The following is a 15,997-nucleotide window of genomic DNA, read 5'->3' as shown; positions in this document are numbered from 1 at the left end:
CATCCTACCAACTAACAGGTCTTCCCGCAGCCCTCCGCCTCTTGATGACCTTCTGTCCACTTTTCGTCCGCATTCTGGCCAGGAACCCGTGTTTCCGTTTCTGTCGCCGCCTCGAGGGCTGGTATGTGTCGCCCATGCGCTGTTTGCCGGCAGCAGAGGATGTCGCGGAGAAGGCTCGGGCTGATGTGGAGGGGAGAAACGAGCTCGTCAGAAATGGTGCTGACGATATTGAAGGCCTTGATGTGGCTGTGGAGAGGATTAGGCGTGAAAAGCTGGAGATGAGAGCCAGCGGCGCTGTTGGTCTGACGGCATGTGGCGTAGTGGGTAGCCTTCGTGCTGTGCTGAATGCTCTACGGCTGCTCGGAAAGGGCGCGATGCGCGATGGCATACTGTCGAATATGCACTTTATCGTGCGACCGCATATTCGGCACATGGTGAAGAGTGCGCCGGTGTGGCGTCTTTGGCGGTGGTTCTGAGCTCGATCTAGACAAGAATAACGGCAATTGGCTGTTCCGTACCAGGCAGCGCTTTTGCGGCAGAAGGATGCAAATTGAGTCGGAATGAGCTGAGCTTGTAGTTGTCAAGTGAATTCGCCGATGATGTGAAGTCGAAGAAGTCTAGTTGAGACGTGAGGGTTAGGGTTTTGCTAGGCTCGCCGGCATCAACCTCACTCATGCGAGAAGTACCGTCCAACGTCTGGTCATCCACATTCATCATTCCTTTGCATTCGTCTTGAATACCGTTTGTGTTGGACCGCAGCATTATGGCGTCCTTGCTACAGTCGCTGGGCGACTTACCACGGGTAGGCTCACCAGACACACCCGATGACAGTCCACATATATGCTAACCTCGTTCATCAGCGCCTGGCAGAGTTCCTCGACCGGCCTGGCTTTCCCTGGAAGAAGGTCATCTTAGGCTTCTCAGTCGGCCAATTTGTCCTCGAAGGGCTCCTCTCATTACGGCAGTACCGAGTACTCCAGCACACGAAGCCACCCAAGGCACTACAAGAAGAGATCTCCCAAGAAACCCACGACAAGTCACAGGCATATGGTCGCGCCAAAGCAAAATTTGGTTTCATCTCCGGTCTCTATTCGCAACTTCAGAACTTTGTCTTCATCCAGTATGACGTCCTGCCGAAGCTATGGTCGCTCACAGGTCTCTGGTCGGCATACCTGCCTCAGAGATTCTCTGGCGAGATCTCACATTCGGTGCTCTTCTTCCTGACTTTCAACGTCATCTCACAGATACTTTCTCTTCCGACATCGTACTATAGCACCTTTGTACTCGAGGAGAAATTTGGATTCAACAAGCAGAAACTATCGCTATGGTTCACAGACATGCTCAAGTCACAGGCATTGATGGTTGCTCTTGGCCCACCTATACTGAGCGCATTCCTCAAGATCATCCAGGTTACCGGCACAAAGTTCTTCTACTATCTATGGCTCTTCACCATCGCGGTACAAATCTTCGCTATGACCGTCTATCCAGTATTCATCCTCCCACTCTTCAACAAGCTCTCACCACTGGAGCCCGGCGAGCTCAAGACCGGCGTCGAAGCTTTGGCTCAGAAGCTCAAATTCCCTCTCAACTCCCTGTACGTCATTGACGGCAGCAAGCGAAGCGCACACAGCAACGCCTACTTCTTCGGACTGCCCTGGAAGAAGCACATCGTCATCTATGACACTCTGATCGAAAAGAGCGAAACCGAAGAAGTTGTAGCAGTCCTTGGCCACGAGCTAGGCCACTGGGCCCTTTCCCACACCACCAAACTTATGATCATCGCCCAGGTAAGCGCCCCTTGACCGAGTCCGCCTCTTTCCTAACACAGCCCAGCTACACACCTTCTACATCTTCGCCCTCTTCTCAATCTTCATCAACAATAATTCGCTGTATTCCTCGTTCGGCTTCCACAACCAACACCCGATTATCATCGGCTTCATCCTTTTCTCCGACGCCCTTGCACCCATGGATACTATCGTCAAGCTCGGCATGAATATCATCTCAAGGAAATTCGAATTTGAAGCAGATAAATTCGCGCTCGATTTGGGGTATAAGAAGGAGTTGGCGAAGAGTCTGATTAAGCTGCAGGTGCAAAACTTGAGTACCATGGACGCGGATTGGATATACGCGACCTATCACTACAGCCATCCGATCTTGGCTGAACGATTGCAAGGCCTGGGGTGGGTCAGCACTGGGAAGGTCACAAAGGAGGATGAGAAGTCGGAGGTGACGAAGGCGGCGGATCGCGAGCTGTAGAATAGCTCATATGGGGAAACAGAGCACGAGAAAACGCTCTGGTGTACAAACAGCCTGGTCTTACGACAAGAGATCAGATTCAGGGCTTCTTTGTAGCAAGCCGCTCCTGCTGCCGTTGCTTCTTCTCCGCGTCCATCTTCAGCTTCTTCATCCTCTTGCGCTCGACCTTGTCCAGAGACTTGCCTGTGTCGATTGTCGCTGATGGCTTTGCGCTTTCTGACTCTGTTCGCCTTGGCGATTTTTCTGGTGACGCTGCATTTTCAGTCTCTGGGATCAGCTTAGGGCCATTCTGCTGTTTGTTCCTCTCCTTCTTCGACCCAGCCTTCCGCCGCTTGGCTTCTTCACGTCCGTCATCAGAGTCCTCAACATCAGCTCGCCTGCCCGTTGTAGTGACACCCGCCTTCACGCTCTTAATTAGAACCTCCTCCGCCAAACTCAGCATCTCGCCACTCGTAGTGTTCCCGCCCACAGCCGGCTGCGCGTCATCAGCCTCCGCTTCTGGAACGACCAGGTCGTCCTGTGCCATCTCGTAGTCGTCTTTGTCTTGCCAGCCTTGTTCTGCGTCATCAGGTTGTGGCTCTTCTGCTGTTGGCTCCTCGACGATGATGGGCTCGTCGTTGTCGTTAGAGTCAGCCCTGGTCTCTTGTCTGGGGCGCTTCGCTGGTGAAGGTCCATTGGAATCACCGTCGTTCCGTTTTTCATTGCTGTTTCGTTGTTCTGCTGAAGCGAGCGTTGCAGACACAGCGGCGTCAGGCGCCTTCCGCTTCCCTTTGTTGAAAGACCTTGCTTCCTCGAGTGAAGCTTTGAACTCTGCGCCGCCGACGCGAGTTCCTGCCATACCCTTCAGCACCCTCCCCAAGTTCGTGAGCGTCAGATCACCCCCACCCGATCCATCGCTGGATGTAACAGCGCCAGCGCTGTTAGAGACAGGACCTCGCTCGGTCAGGACGGCGTCGGGTCGGTAGGCTGGGTTGCTGTCGGCCGTGGACAAGTAGTTCTTGAGGAAGGTGTGTGCTTGGGCGTGGGTCAAGCGGGTGGTGCTGTGGAGGTGTGCTGGTGGGTCGGGGTTATAGGCGAATGCCATGGCGACGTGTCCGGGGTGTGGATGTTCACTCTAGGCAGGGAATATGAGCACCGTGGCCAAGCGATGGCTCTGGTACGCACAGTGTCCGGTGTGCTCGAATCCCGAGCGGTGCTTTCGCTGCTGCTGTTTTTGATGCTTTGGTTCAGGCAGTAGACTTGGGAAGTACGGATTCGGGCAGCATGTGCCTACCGGAGGCAACGGGCAGAGCGGACGATATGAGTGACCAGACTTGAGCATGCGCGACTAAAGCTTGCTGATCAAGCGGTCTAGGAACTCCGACAGAAGCAGTGATACAGTGTCTACAGTCGAGAATCGGAGACTCGAGTTGAAGATGCGCCAAAAAAGTTGATGCGGAGATGCTGCTTCGAGCCGAAGATGAGCCGTTTTCACTGCCTAACATCTCCTCCCTGCCTTTTCCCTTCCCAAATCCATCTTTCTCAACGCAGCTTGGAATCTATCACAATTTCGCCTTACCCGTCCCGTCGTCCGCTGCCAAAATTTCCTGCGCGAGCAACTCACTAGTAAACAAGATACACGTGTCCGCCAGTGCCGGCACACGATTCTTCAGATTCACAGCTTGGTAATCCTCGCTCCCAACCATATCCGCGAAGTGTTTGAGCGATGGGTAGTGTGCGAGCGCAAACTCGTCCCATTTGCGGTCTTGCGTGTTGTCATTGGATGAAGAGCCCGCGTCATCGCCGATACGTGCGATGCCGCTCCACTCTTTTGCTTCTTGCTTCACGCCTGGAGAGGTGCCTTTGTTTGGGGAGTCGCCGATACGTGCAACACCGCTCCATTCCTTCGCTTGCTGCTTCACATCTGGAGAGGTGCCTTTGCCCTTCGAAGCTGTGGGTTGAATCACGTTTCCGACCAATTTCGCAGTGCCACCTCTCTTCTTCCCGATGTCTTCACCAAAGGCTTTGCCGTACTTGAGATAGCTCTCCTTGAACTCTAGGCCTTCTTTGAAGGCTAGGAGGTTAAGCATGCTTATTGCTCCCGTCCGCCACGAATCGCTCCGGGACTGCATCGACTGGATCCATTGTAGAACATCGGGAGTCAGCTCGATCGTCTGACTCGTTTTTCCGAACCGTGGCGAATCCAATGATCCAGTGAGTGATGGCACGTCCGAAGGCTCTGGGTGAAGCAGGGTTTCATTCTTGCTTTTGAAATTGTCAATGAGGCGAGAAGGGACGCCGACGCGCAGGTGGTAGTGGTCGATGAGATTTGAAGTGATTGCCGACGGTAAGTCAGATGAGAGGGTAATCAGCAAGATCGACCAGGGCACTTTCAGTAGTGGTGACGGTGCTGCATTTGAGAGCGCATTGGGCGTGATCATCCATCGCACTGGCACGGAGAGTGTCAGCGGAGCAGGGCTCGTCTTCGAGAGAACCTGTAGAGCGCTCTTCAATGGCAGAGCTGGGCTAATGTGCAGGAGATGGAGATTGGCGACAGGCATGGTTATCTCCTGGGTTGGCTATTGGTTTCCAAGTGGCGGAGTGTATGTCTTCACCTGCTGTCGTGCGCAATTGCAGTGATTCATACAATAGCTCAGCTTCGCAAGTGGCATACATCAAATAACCTCCAAAAGGCATGTACAGGTCGCGGCCTCGGGAAGCCGTGTGATTTCGTAACCCACCAAATGCTGTCGTCAGACTCGGCAGTTTGCCCTGTTCAGTCTTGGCAGGCAATCTGAAATCGTGTTCGCTCTGTTGCTTTCCATTGATCAACCTCCTATCTTCTCCGTCGCCAGATCTGCCAACCACTAGACTGCGCTGTCCGGCTCAGTCTCGCCGACTTGTCCCCGTGCTCTCGTTTCAGAATTTTGCTCGCGCTGTTCACCCGCGCCAGGCATTTTGGGATATACGAACTTCGGGTTCGCCATCATAGCATCAGACCACATAGCACTCATACCGCACGTACACGGCAAACAGACGCAAATCAGAAGCATCAAGGCAAAGCGGTTGATTCCGATAACGCCTGTACGGACATCAGACGCGCGTTCGTGGGAAGGGTGTGAGTGGAGGACCTGAGAAGTAGAGACTTACAGCACTTGCAGTAGTATCCCAACATTGTGAAGAAACTGCTGCCCGACATCACTGCTGGTGTCGGCTGACAATTCAGCTAACTGCGATGACGTGAGAGATTCTGATAGCTCAGAGACTGTAAGTCTGTTATTTTGATGGTTACGACTTGCTGGACGTATCATATGAGGCCGTGGTCTCTGTCTCAGCCACGATCAAACCCATCTCGATCGCGATAGTCCTCTATCGATACCGCCACACGTCACCCTGCGGCCAAGGAACTGATGAGAGCGTTCGGACCTGATCATCAAATAGGGATAGTATTAGACGAGCCAGGCTGGGCATTGCTAACGGCCACTACTCAAGGCCCACATTTAGGCGAGTATTAGCGTCCTTACCGTGCGATACATCGTTACCTTCGGTGACACCATCGCCTCATCTCGAAATTTACAACTGAGTCATGGCGTTGGCTGAATGGCTACACTGTCTGATGCACGGTGCTATGCATGGCTCGCGCATTGTTCGGGGGCTGTCTTATCCAGCGGCATCCAGACATTGGAGTTGCAAGTCTATGCCAAAAGGTGCTCCTCGGGACGCTCCATTCAGGATGATCCTGTCACCTCGACGCGCTCTGACCTGGACTACCAATAGACCCAGGCAGTTCAGCAACGGGAGTCTTTCTCGGGCTCATCTCTGGCAACAACTGTGTCGACTGAGAGTCCAACTCCGGCTTGGACACCGAGTACGGTGGTAGTGCTGCAGGCTTGTCCCTGTGTATACCATTCGCCGGTGTCAGGGCTTCTGCTTCTGACGCCTTAGCCTTGCTATCATTCTTCGCTTTCCGACGCCTGTACCACCAGAACAGAAGAGCTCCAACTAACGCCACACCGACCGCAGGACCAACCGCCGCGCCTGCAATCCATGTACGACTCGGACTGCTGTTGTCATTTGATATCATTCTGGCTGTGCGCCAGTCGGGATCTGGTGTCACGCTTGACAGATATGGTCTCAGATTACAGTTGAGGAAGCCTGATTCAGAAGTTGGATTGTACTCAACTGTGGCACACCTGTCGTCGCCATGTTGGGGCTGGTAGTCTGCGCATGCGTTCATACAGCCTTCGAAGTCCACCGCATGAATGCGTTCGAGCAGGGGCCCGTCGCCGTTTGTCCCACAACTTCTGTTGAAGGCCGCGCCTGAGGGCGAAGTGTATATGGTGTCAGTGCATTGAATATTGGCAAGAGGCAGCACTGCCATCGCGAATGTTACGTTCGTGTTTCGTACAATTTCTGAGAGATCGTTGCTGACGTTTGTTTTCTTGTGGAAGCAATTTCGATAGCCGCCAACCAGGTTGCCCAGCCAGACAGCGCCGTAGCAGAGCGGATCGTTCCAGGAGCAGATGTTCATGCATTCGAGCAGGGTGTCCGTGTGGAAAGGCGTTATTGATAGGTTGCTGCTGCCCGGGCTACAATCAGTGCAGCCGAAGTCATTGCCGGGATAATCTGTTTGACAGTATATTTGATACTGTAGTCCGTTTTCGTCAACTTGGGTTGTTCCATTAACATATGGGCAATCCGAAGTGCGATTCTCTAATGCTGCAGAGTCTGCGAACATAGTGATATTGTCTGGGGAGTACTCCAGGGCCTGGGTAAAAGAGGTCTTCTCTTTCAGATAACATCGCTGCTCGTCGATGCTCCAGCCACAGACCTGGGCAGTAGGGCGAGCTTGTTCAGAACACCACTCGAGGCACGCGTCGAAGTCATCGCGTTCGACGTCTCGCACGGTTGCGGCAATGACTCTAGTCTGACATTGGATCCGGAAATCGAGGCCGATCTCGGTGTGAACAGTTCCATTGACACAATCCGCACGGCCTGTCAATTGTCAGTATGGAAATTCTTCGTCTATCGTTTTCAAATGTCTCTTACTCGCAAACTGGTTCAAGTGTGTTGAAGCAGCTTCAGCGAGACCTAGCAACGCATAAGTCAAGCGGAAGATCATCTTGCACTTAGAAGACTCAGAATGCCAGACAGCCTGTCCCTGCCCTTATACTGAAGACGCTGACCGAAGCATGGTATGCAAGCGATACTAGGATCACCTTAAGACACGATGCCACCAGATGCTCTAGCTATGCTGGGCTTGTATCACACGCCTTATGATACGAGATAGGGTATAGCTAACCTGCGAGTCATGGTATTTCTGCAAGCCATGGTATTAGTTTCTGGCCCCAACGTGAGTAACTGCTTTATTTGTGAAACATGTACAGGACTGTTTGCGAGCTAGAAGGCCAATCTTGAATGGACATCGTGGCGTCGGTAACATGCGGTCGGCACAAGGGTGTGTAAAGTCCGCTGCGTATGACGTCGACCAAGGCCTGGTTGACTTAGACCTCGCTTCAATCAGGCCAAGAACACATATCTGGGCAGCAGCATCAATTTATAGTGCTTGTTGACTTGCTGACTACAACCGGCGGAAGCACGGAGGCGGCCTCCTCCGTCAATGGGGTAGAGTCCCCTGCGTAGGAAGTCAGGATCTCGACACGTGTCGTGGACCGAAAGGCACGCCGAGCAATGCAAGGGCGATACGCCAAATATCTCCCAGCACGTTGGGCAGTCACGACCAAGGCATGGCATGTTTCGCTGAGCAGTGCGAGGTCATGCGGAGCGACCTCGCTTGCTGGCCCGTGATAAGACCACGAGAATGTTCAGGCTGGCAGTGTTCGATATCGATCAAGCACGCAATTTTTAGCACACTGAAGGACTTCAGATGAGGCCATGATGCAGGAACGCGGGATCATATGCCTGATCAGGACTTCGCTAAAATACGAGCTTTTTAGTTCGCCCCGCTAAGGAAATTCTCGGGGGACTCTCAGATCGGTTCGATGCCGTCCTTGGAGGCTGCTGTGTCAATGATACGGTACGTCATTGTACACCTGTGGCGTAACATTTGTTTCGAGCAGGCAACGGCGCGAGCATTTGGGAATTGGCTTTCCGTCTTTGATCGGCATTTGAGATGAAAAGCTGCTCGGTCTGAATACATCAAAATCCGTCAGCCATGCGTCCAGTCCCATTGTTACCACCGAACATGCTGTCACTGTCGCTGCCCACGAAGCCACTGACAGAAGCACGCCGTTCTCGCAAGTTGATGGTGTGTCCCATCTTTCCAGTCTCTGCGAAGCCATCTGGCATCTGATCGCTTGCAGTGATAATCCAAGTGTGGTCGATGATCTCAGCCCGCTGCACATACTCCGTTGGGCAATCAGGATCTTTTTCGCAGTAGGCTCGGCGAGACACTTCGAGCTGCTTGCCAATTTTCCACTGATACATCAGAAGCCCCCAGTAATACAGCACCCCCCAAAGTGGGCCTGAAAGACCAATGGTCGGAACGATGTACCAACTGATTCCAGTGACACTTCGGTGAAAAGGCGATCCAGGTTTTGGAGGAATGAATGCAGTAATGAGCATGAAAGCGGAAGCAAGTGCGTAAACGGCAGGTTGCAAGGGTGACAGCCAGGGCTTGAAGCGCCGTTTCTCTTTCCAGTGCCATTTGTCCCGGCGGAGGTTGATATAGAGCAGTCCTGCTGAGACCCAGAAGCCCAGGAGTCCCACGATAGTGTACGTGTACAGGGTCACCAGCGCCGAATATGCGTAGCGGGGATCTCTGACAGGAAGTGTCACCACGATAAGCAGCACTGAAGTGAACCAGTGTAGCAGGAAGGCGGCAGTTGGAGCGTGCTCAATTTCGTGCTCCGCAAGTTGACGACGGGATGTCCACCGCTGGTAGTAGCCGTATGGCGTCGTGTACGACGTCGCAATATAGAGCGACCAGGGCAGTATGCCTTCTTTGGCGATCTCTTGCTTGACACGTGCTGCCGTGAAGGTCATGACGATTAGATTGCCGAATATGGAGAGCGCTATCAGTGCGGCCATTGCTTTGGTCGCTTGCTCGTTGTTGCCATGAAACAGATTTCTGAAGAAGAGAGAAGCAAGATCGCTTTTGTATGTCGCATCGTTCAGAACAAGATCCTTATCGACAACAAGTAGATAGCTGATGTTGACACCTAGGAAGAGTACGATGCGACGGCCAAGGCGAGTACAGTGTACTTTGGAAAGTGTTTTCTTGGGCTTTCGATTTCGGCAAGCACGTAGAAAGGCTGTTCGAATCCACTAAAGCTGTACATACACAGCATTAGCGAGCTGGACCATGAAGCGACATCGTTCCGCTGAGTCTTCCAGACATCTCGCCTGAAATTGTGCCTGATCACTTCCGCGTTCGAGTTGCCTTCGGGATTTGGGAATCTGCCTGTCGCCTTGGCAATACCAAGGCAAATGATGGCCAGAAGTAGGGCAACCTTGACTGCAGCCAGAGTGTTGTTGACCCAGATACCACCACGTCTCGAGCTCATGTGAAGTAGCACGACGATTGATAGGGCGCCACACGCAATGCCGACTGCTTTGCCCTGGTCAGGTGCTTCAACCCCGTTCGGATCGTATATCCCAGAAGCGGTCATAATCATGATAGCAAAGGATATTGCGTTCCCAGAAAGGTTGTACAGAAGTATGAACATGATTGAGAACGAGCACGTCGTTCTGACATGGTCCAGTCGTAGGCCTGAATTCGGAAACATGAATTCCAGGAAGTTCTTTTCTCCTCCCGATCGTGGTACCCCACGAGGCTCCTCCTCTCCCGGAATGTGCTGTCTGGGCATAGACAGTCCGCATTCGAGCCAGACATAGAGACCGCAGAGGGACAATAGAGCACCCAAAGCCCACAAAAAGAGAGCTCCGCCAACGCACCCAGTGCCAGCAAGGACTCTGTGCGGCGTCAAGAAGATGCCAGAACCAATGGTCCGATTGAGGATGAGAGCGACGATCGTATATTTTCCGATCAGCCTGGGCTTTGATGGCGCATCTTCCAACCGCTGGTGGCCATGTTCGATTGCCTCAATTGTCGGTCTTTCGAGCAACGCTTCCTCATGAGCAGTCAAGGCCATACTGGGCCAGGCAGTGGTGATTCAGACCCTCGAGCATCATCGCGACTGGGCTGCGGACACGACATATAACACGCTGGGATGGCCTCGTGTTGCATACTTTCCGGAACGTTAGCATGACATGAGAAAGCCTTGTAGTGCGCCCGACTAACGTGGCTGCGACTTGGAAGAGGTGCCAACAGCTGCATCTCGAAGCACTGCTGAGCGGTATTTGGCTGTCATTGGCTCCTTGATGCCGCCTCTGTGGTTCGCAGTGGCTTATTGTCTGTCAAAAAGTACCGCCAGGGTGATTAGCCCACTAGGCAGCGACGCTTTGAGACAGTGGCAGCTTGGCAGGTCGGGCTAGACCTAGTCCCTCGTACTGCCAATCGAGTGTCGCGGTCGTCCATGATTTGAGGTTACCATGCCCACGTCTAATCGTTTTCTTCATGTAACAACGTTGCATCGTCCAACATACTGCACAAGTCGAAGAAACCCGTACTTGATAGGGTTAGAATAGAACCTTTGGAAGGAGAAGATCGGGGCCGCCCCGCCCCTGCCCAACCGGAAGCTTCGGGGCCCGGGAGCGCCTGGACCAGTCTTGGCATCTTGATTAACGACGCCTTGCCTGGAAGTTACTTACGATGGCATTCAATTGTGGCATCACTGACATAGCAGCTGCTGTGCGTGTTGCATTCATTATCTACGAGTATGGGTTCAATGCAGATAACGCAGCCGGTAAGCACACGCGCAGACTCTGACAAGCCTATCCTTTTGTTATAGCCAACGCATGATCGTCGTCGACTAACATATTTGGGCCAGATGTCCGGTGGCGGGCATTCCAGAATGATGTCCGCAATTTCGGAACACTTCTGCAGCGGCTTGAGCAGTCCATGCAAGATGCGCAAAGTCGCTACATCGACGCTGGGATCCAAGCACGAGCCAGGGAAGCTTACGATCCCTCGGCTTCTGCGCTGATCAATGAGCGTGATGCATTGATCGGAAACTTCAACGATACCTTGGAAGCTTGCGATACGCTACTGCAGGAGCACATTCAGTTCAGAGATCGTCATGCGAATGCCTTCGAAAGTATCTTGTGGTACGTTTCCTGTGGCCTAAGATGGCAGTGACGCTCATTACTATAGGCATGTCAAGCAGCAGGAGTCAAAAATGGACAGACTGCGACGACGCATTGATTTTCACTGCGAGAAAATAAGGCTCGTGATCGACAGACTGTCCATTGATCTGTTGACTCGGGTGGACATCAGGCTCAACGAGTTGATTGGCACCACGGATGAGATCCTGACGATAACGCAAGACAGCAACGATGAGATCCGACGTTTGCGGCAGTTCCTTGTGGGAGAGAGCAATCTATCCAACGGTCATGTTGTCGCCGACGTACATTATGCCACTGAAGCAATCTCCGAACGCTTCGAAAACTCATTCCGGACCATTAATTCAAGCGGCTACTCCGACGAGATGCTCCTCCAGCTCTCGTTTGACGCACTGCACACAGCATTCGATCTGTTTATGCTGGCTCGTAACAGAGACCCGCATAAGTATTTGCTACTCCTCAAGTCTCGGTGGCTCATCAGCCGAATGCGAAGTAGCGAGGTGTACATGAGATCTGTTTTCTACAGACATGCCATAAACCGAATTGACCAGGGTATAAGAATGAGAATTCGCTACGGGCAAGTCACAGCGTTCGGAGAGGCGGTCATGCTCGCGCTTCCACCTGAATGGTGTGAGATCTGGCCAGCATCGGATCCGGTAGAGTCGATCGCTGCGACCGTTCCTCCTGAGCCCAATCCACTCACGCCGCGTGCCAACGAGGAAGGTGTCGTCAGGATAGAACTCGCGACCGATGCCGGCTCGCCAGCGTCTTTCGTGACGGTCTACAAACATTCCGATGAGAATTTTCGCATCGTGAAAGATGCTTGGACCAGCACAGGTCAGCAAGTCCTCGCACCTCAGCAAGTGTATACACGCGAAGATACCCTCATCCCTCGATATGCGTTGCCGACCTTGCCATTGACCGCGCCCGAGATTTCGATCTTTTGCCGCAATGAGATCACCGACTTTCTCTTCGCGAACGAGGCAGACTTATGGAGATTCCAAGGGGCCCTTACGGGCCATGATGTTGCCCACCACGAGAACAATGTGCTATGCCAATTCGGCCCAAGCATGGATTCCTTTGTTTGTCAAGGAAAAGCTCAACTATGGCAGGACCCCATTGTATTGGAGAGCGAACCCGATATGCCAAGCTCTCCGATACCTACATCGCCTGATGGCACTAGCGATCACGGCGCGTCCGCCTCCAGATCCCGACGGCCGAGCTTTGCGCCATCTATCGCTCGAACCAATACTATCACAACCACACCAGAAGGCTGGATAGCTGACAGTATCAAGTTGTCCGCACTTGTGCTACTGACACAGCTCGAACACGGAAGGCACAGGAATTGCTTCGCTGTCATCTACATAGAATTGGTTGAGGGCATCCATATCGACCGGAATGCTTGTCGTTGCAAAGACGATTATAGCCAGTGCTCAAAATTAGTCCTCTCTGGGGTCGGAAGAGGCCAGCGCCAGGTCCCTGTCAGGATCACTGTTTCTGATCTTGACGCGCAAGGAAACCCGAATCCCAATACTTTCGACATATTACCGTTTAGACGTCCGCGACGTCCTGACTACAAGGCAATAAAAGTCAGGCAGACAGAACACGTGGTGCTCAAGTTCGCCGATCTCAGTGCGAAAGTCGCTTTCGATAAGGCACTAGAGTTCCGCCTCGCCTTACGCGACAGGCAGAGAAACAACGCGAATCTGGCTACCAATGCCTTCATTCATAGGTCCAACAGGCCTCTCCGGAGGGAAGAATACATATCACAAAATCTTTCGAGGAGAGCATCAACAGCTAGTACAACAACTTCAGGGGCACGGCCGAGTCTTCAGCCTCCAGCTTTACCATCACATCGAGAAGCACGAGAGGACGATCCAGACCAGCCGAGGATCAATGACGCGACGAGAAGCTCCGCCGCTCCTGCTCAGCCAATACCGGTCCCAGCGAGGGCTGATGTGTTTGCCCTGGCTTCCAGAGGCAGAGGCTCGGGCCAGACATCCGGCTCTACGCAGTCACCGTCAAGCTCACTCAATAGCAGTTCTCGCGACGTCGTCAGGTCGGCGGCAAGTGCGACGCCCATACCGCAGGCCCTTGGTCCGTCGTCATCAACCACATCGACATCCCCGTCGTCGACGGGCGCGTTGCGATCGTTCCGGGACAGCAACGCATCAAGGCGCGATTCGGGGGTCGAGCTCATTTCTCCACACTTAAGTGCACTTGATCACGACGGTGTCGTCGCAGCTACCACATTATCATCCCCAACAACGGGAAGAGGAGTATCGCCGCTTCCGCTTCGCGACACCACAGAGTTGGCCGAGACCTGGGCATCGGGGCCCGACCCACACGCCAATCGACAAGAACCAGCATGTCAACAACACCGTCTACAATTTTAGATCGGCGTATCTCTGCAGCAAACAGCAGGGCGGCAGTCGAGCTCGATCAACGACCCGAGCGCCGACGGAGTACTGACACCAGTGTTGGGAACAATCGCTCAGCTTCCGGAGACAGAACGGTCATTGGTACTATTCGAAGAGCATTGCGGCAAATGTAGTAGCAGAGGCTATACTGGAGCGGAAATGCTTTATGGATAGGCGTTCGTGGTCGAATCCTTTTATGCAACCAATCCTGCCCAGCTGAGCATTACGATACCCAGCCCGGCGTGGCATTCGTTTACGGCTAGACGCCTGTCGCCAATCATCGTTTCTTCGAGAATTTGAGAGAAATCTCTGTGGCATAGCACTGAAGTTGAATTGCACTGAAACATTATACCTAATGAATTCCACCACATGCGCTTATGAGCGGATAAAATCTTTTCAGAACGCCTGCCCACGTGACACGATCCGATTCTCATTGTCAGAGCTGATCTTCGATTGGCTCTCAGCTCATCTCCGCCAAGCAGAATTTTCACTGGCTGAGGGCATTTTCTCACACCCTCTCGTCATTCGTCGTCAAAGGGCGAAGAAATTTCATAAGCATTTACGACACAAAGCTTTTTCCGAGTGGTGTCGTGCTGAAGGGCGGAGCACACAGCCACACGTGCGTGTGTGTCACCACATTTAGTACCTCGTCTTGAGCCAAGGCGTGCATGTAGTGAGCAAGGCGTACCTGGTGTACTACACCTTGTGACTATGATGTCGTAGGGTGGTGGTTATTGAGTAATGGATTCGAGAATTTTCTTGCAATATTGGAACAAGGCTGGGGTTGTTATTTCTGGGGATGTAAGTATATAAGCTGAGGTCGCACATCGTCGTACTTGGTTGTAGAGCATCCAGCAATACAGTCAAGCAAGCATCAGCTAAGACAAGCAACCAACAACAACCACAACAACCAACAACTCCCACCCATCACTACTACAACCACCACCAAACCAATTCAACCTCATCACCAAACCACCAAACACAAACACAATGGCTGCCTACAAGTCCGTCAACGTCGCCTCTACCCCCACCAGCCAGCGCGCCTCGGTCTCCTCCGCATCTGAGGGCCAGCAAGCACAGAAGGCCACCAAGGCCCAGAAGGCGCTCAAGGCCTACCGCAAGTTCGGTGAGATCATGATGGGGCCGACTTACCGGGTCTCTTATGCTTCATAAGGGCTGTGCATTCAGAGGTCATCCCATGGGTTGGCAACGACATATAATCAACATCAAGCAAGCAACGGCACGGAGTTACAGTGTTTGGAGAAACTAAAATGATTGGGAGGATTCGTTTTATACCCACAGAGCGAGAACGAGAGCGGACGCACGGGCTGACAGTAATGAATAATATTAAATTGCCCTTTGCAAACGTCTCTCGCCATTGGACACAATGCGCGTATGATCTGACAGTACTGGGCTGACGCGAAATCACTGTTTATCAAACGCAGTACCTTCCCTTCCCTTCCCAAACCCAGCCTCCTCCACTGACCTCCCCATGCTCAACAGAATCCGCTTCCGCATGCTCGCGATCCTCGCGTGCTGACTCGTAGCACTACTAGTATCTGCCTCGCTCCGCCTTCTCGTGGCACTAGCACTGATATCGCTCGTCGCACACGTGCTCTCTCCATATAGGCTCCTCGTTTCGAACGTCGTCGCAACCGGACTCATGTCCTCGTCATCACTGCCCTTCCCGTCCTCAAGCCCATCTTCAAAGCTGTCAATGCTAGGCGGCCACTGCCCCACAGGACTCGTAATGACCGGACTCGCGACCTCACTCTTTGTCCGTCCATGATACCGCCTGACCCGTGCCTTGCACGAAGACACGAGGTTGTAAGTCGCACGATTCTCCCTTGGTTCAGCGACGGAGCTGCTGATAGCTTCAAGCTGGATACAAGCCTCGCAGGCGAAGGGGACTATAGATGGCGAGTTGATTGTGCTGGGACAAGGGTTTAGTCGCTGGAGGGCCGGACTTAGTGGGGTTTGTGGTGGTGGCGAGAACGGGAAGAGAGGATGGCTTGGTGAGAGGATTGGAGAGAGTGTTTCTAGGTCGTCGTCGCTATTGGAGATGGCCGAGACAGGTGATTCTGGCCTCCTTCTGAGTATTTCTTGGCGGCAATGGCTTGATCGACGGCTCTGGGACA

The 15,997-nt window shown here is 53.0% G+C and overlaps 6 protein-coding genes across 6 annotated transcripts; 2 read left to right on the top strand and 4 right to left on the bottom strand.

The window, feature by feature from the left end:
- Nucleotides 1-763: 763 nt before the first annotated feature.
- On the top strand, nucleotides 764-2,256 carry AB675_304 (CAAX prenyl protease 1; the record flags this gene model as incomplete). Its single annotated transcript, XM_018143070.1, has 3 exons — nucleotides 764-802; nucleotides 861-1,787; nucleotides 1,834-2,256. 3 exons carry the CDS (start codon nucleotides 764-766, stop codon nucleotides 2,254-2,256), a joined length of 1,389 nt encoding a protein of 462 aa, XP_018005720.1.
- Nucleotides 2,257-2,335: 79 nt separating this feature from the next.
- Nucleotides 2,336-3,340, bottom strand: AB675_303 (uncharacterized protein; the record flags this gene model as incomplete). Its single annotated transcript, XM_018143059.1, has 1 exon — nucleotides 2,336-3,340. The coding sequence occupies one exon, from the start codon at nucleotides 3,338-3,340 to the stop codon at nucleotides 2,336-2,338; it is 1,005 nt and encodes a 334-aa protein (XP_018005522.1).
- Nucleotides 3,341-3,797: 457 nt separating this feature from the next.
- On the bottom strand, nucleotides 3,798-4,796 carry AB675_302 (uncharacterized protein; the record flags this gene model as incomplete). Its single annotated transcript, XM_018143048.1, has 1 exon — nucleotides 3,798-4,796. The coding sequence occupies one exon, from the start codon at nucleotides 4,794-4,796 to the stop codon at nucleotides 3,798-3,800; it is 999 nt and encodes a 332-aa protein (XP_018005989.1).
- A 1,181-nt stretch (nucleotides 4,797-5,977) lies between these two features.
- AB675_301 (uncharacterized protein) lies at nucleotides 5,978-7,357 on the bottom strand (the record flags this gene model as incomplete). Its single annotated transcript, XM_018143038.1, has 2 exons — nucleotides 5,978-7,230; nucleotides 7,285-7,357. 2 exons carry the CDS (start codon nucleotides 7,355-7,357, stop codon nucleotides 5,978-5,980), a joined length of 1,326 nt encoding a protein of 441 aa, XP_018005391.1.
- Nucleotides 7,358-8,394: 1,037 nt separating this feature from the next.
- Nucleotides 8,395-10,349, bottom strand: AB675_300 (High-affinity methionine permease; the record flags this gene model as incomplete). The annotated part of the gene is made up of 2 exons (XM_018143028.1): nucleotides 8,395-9,416; nucleotides 9,539-10,349. The coding sequence occupies 2 exons, from the start codon at nucleotides 10,347-10,349 to the stop codon at nucleotides 8,395-8,397; spliced, it is 1,833 nt and encodes a 610-aa protein (XP_018005364.1).
- Nucleotides 10,350-10,969: 620 nt separating this feature from the next.
- On the top strand, nucleotides 10,970-15,032 carry AB675_299 (uncharacterized protein; the record flags this gene model as incomplete). Its single annotated transcript, XM_018143015.1, has 4 exons — nucleotides 10,970-11,063; nucleotides 11,148-11,424; nucleotides 11,471-13,536; nucleotides 14,743-15,032. The coding sequence occupies 4 exons, from the start codon at nucleotides 10,970-10,972 to the stop codon at nucleotides 15,030-15,032; spliced, it is 2,727 nt and encodes a 908-aa protein (XP_018006019.1).
- Nucleotides 15,033-15,997: the final 965 nt, after the last annotated feature.

The sequence above is a fragment of the Cyphellophora attinorum genome, assembly GCF_001299255.1.
Source record: "Cyphellophora attinorum strain CBS 131958 chromosome Unknown Contig1, whole genome shotgun sequence".
Lineage (NCBI taxonomy): Eukaryota > Fungi > Ascomycota > Eurotiomycetes > Chaetothyriales > Cyphellophoraceae > Cyphellophora > Cyphellophora attinorum.
This window is presented reverse-complemented; position numbering and strand designations above follow the sequence as displayed.